This window comes from Hipposideros armiger, unplaced genomic scaffold (assembly GCF_001890085.2).
Source record: "Hipposideros armiger isolate ML-2016 unplaced genomic scaffold, ASM189008v1 scaffold_96, whole genome shotgun sequence".
Lineage (NCBI taxonomy): Eukaryota > Metazoa > Chordata > Mammalia > Chiroptera > Hipposideridae > Hipposideros > Hipposideros armiger.
The window spans coordinates 2,349,085-2,350,764 of record NW_017731446.1 but is presented as its reverse complement, the minus strand read 5'-3'; the positions used below and the strand labels follow the sequence as shown (position 1 = coordinate 2,350,764).

Genomic DNA, 1,680 nt, shown 5'->3' with positions numbered 1-1,680 from the left:
CTGCCTGACACCAAAGCCAGTGCTTTCAGCCAGTATTCTATACTGCCTGCTGGGTATACTCACCTTATTGGCCAGTTGGCACCCTAAACTCAGCCTGCCCTGTACTGAACTCCTAATCTTCCCTCAAATCTTCATCTCTGCTTAGCATTCTGACTAGTGTGTAGTAGTTATTAAGTCAGTGTTATTCAGATTACTAAATGATATTTGAGATAAAGCTAAAGTCCCTGAGAGTGACTCCTTATATCCTGAAATTGTGTCAGGCAGTTTGGATTTTGAGGGAACATAGTCATGATTATTATGCTGTATAACTCCTTCCTGTGTATGTTCCAGTCTTCATTTATATAGCACTTACTATGTGCCAGGTACTGTTCTAAGCCTTCATATATGTCATATAAGCCTCACAACAATGGTATTTGGTAGGCACTGTTATCCACATTTTACTGGATAGAAGACTAAGGAAAGCATAGAGGGGTTAAGTTACTTGCCCACAGTCAACGCAGTGTCAGAACGATTCAAACATTGCTCTCTCTCTAGTACTGTATTATTAAGCTTGTTTCTTTTATCAGCAACAAACTACCAACACTGTAGAAGAGCCCCTGGATCTCATCAGGCTCAGCTTGGATGAGCGAATTTATGTGAAAATGAGAAATGACAGAGAGCTTCGAGGTAGATTACATGTAAGTAAATTTATTAAATTACCTTGAAATCATGTTATTTCTTTGTTTTCCCTCCTTACCCCTACCCCTTAGAAATGTAAAAACTGTCCACTGTGGAACAGTATTTTGAACGTAGAGGAGAGGGAGGTGGAAGCTACCCATATTTCTATAAGACAAACACAACTGTATTTTATTCATATTTTTAACATTTTTTTCTCTTAACAGAAATAATGTGTTTACTAAAGAACATTTTCATCTTTCATTTTTTTCCCCTTCTGTTTATTTGTAAATAACATTTATTCTCCATTCTTATTTGTTTTTTTAAGTTATTGACATAGATTAAAAACATAGATTTGTGTTGTGAAAAAAACTTTAAACAGCACAGAAATAGATTCAGTAAAAGGAGAAATTCCATTTCTTCTATTGGTAACCACTGTTAAAAATTGAACCTATAGTCTTTAAGATCTTTTCTGTATATTTACACATATTTTTTATAATATGTGTCCATATATATATATATTTGCACTATGCCACCACTAAAATAAATGGGGTTTTGCTATACATATATTTGGACATCTTCCTTTTTCACTTAATCTTGGAAATCATTGATCATGAGTGCATATAAATCTCCTTCATTCTTTTTAATGACTACATAGAATTCTTTATATGGTAATAGTGATATTTAGATTGTTTTTCATTTCTTGTTATTATAAATAATGCTGCAGTAAACATTTTCATATATATTTACTTGTGTGCATCTACAAATATTTTTGTAGGATAGGTTCTTTAAAGTGGTCCCATTTATCCATTTATTCATAAAGAGAGTAATTGAAGATTTTGCCTCTTCTTTTTTTAAGATTTTATTGGGGAATTGGGGGAGGGGAACAGACAAGTTGCTGTCCTTTTGTTCCTCAGTCTAGTTGTGGAGGACGTTGCTACACTGGCCCATGTTGGTATCATTGCGCTCTTCCCGGGTGAGGCAGATCAGTCGCCAGCCACTGGACGGCCGCTCTTGACAGCTCAC

The 1,680-nt window shown here is 35.2% G+C and overlaps 1 protein-coding gene across 1 annotated transcript in view; it reads left to right on the top strand.

Moving 5' to 3' along the window:
* Window positions 1-1,680, top strand: part of LSM3 (LSM3 homolog, U6 small nuclear RNA and mRNA degradation associated) — a 10,438-nt gene that overhangs the window by 1,812 nt on the left and 6,946 nt on the right. Inside the window, exon 2 of the mRNA XM_019646030.1 lies at window positions 567-677. Coding sequence (XP_019501575.1) covers window positions 567-677 — 111 coding nt within the window. The remainder of the gene's footprint in view (window positions 1-566; window positions 678-1,680) is intronic.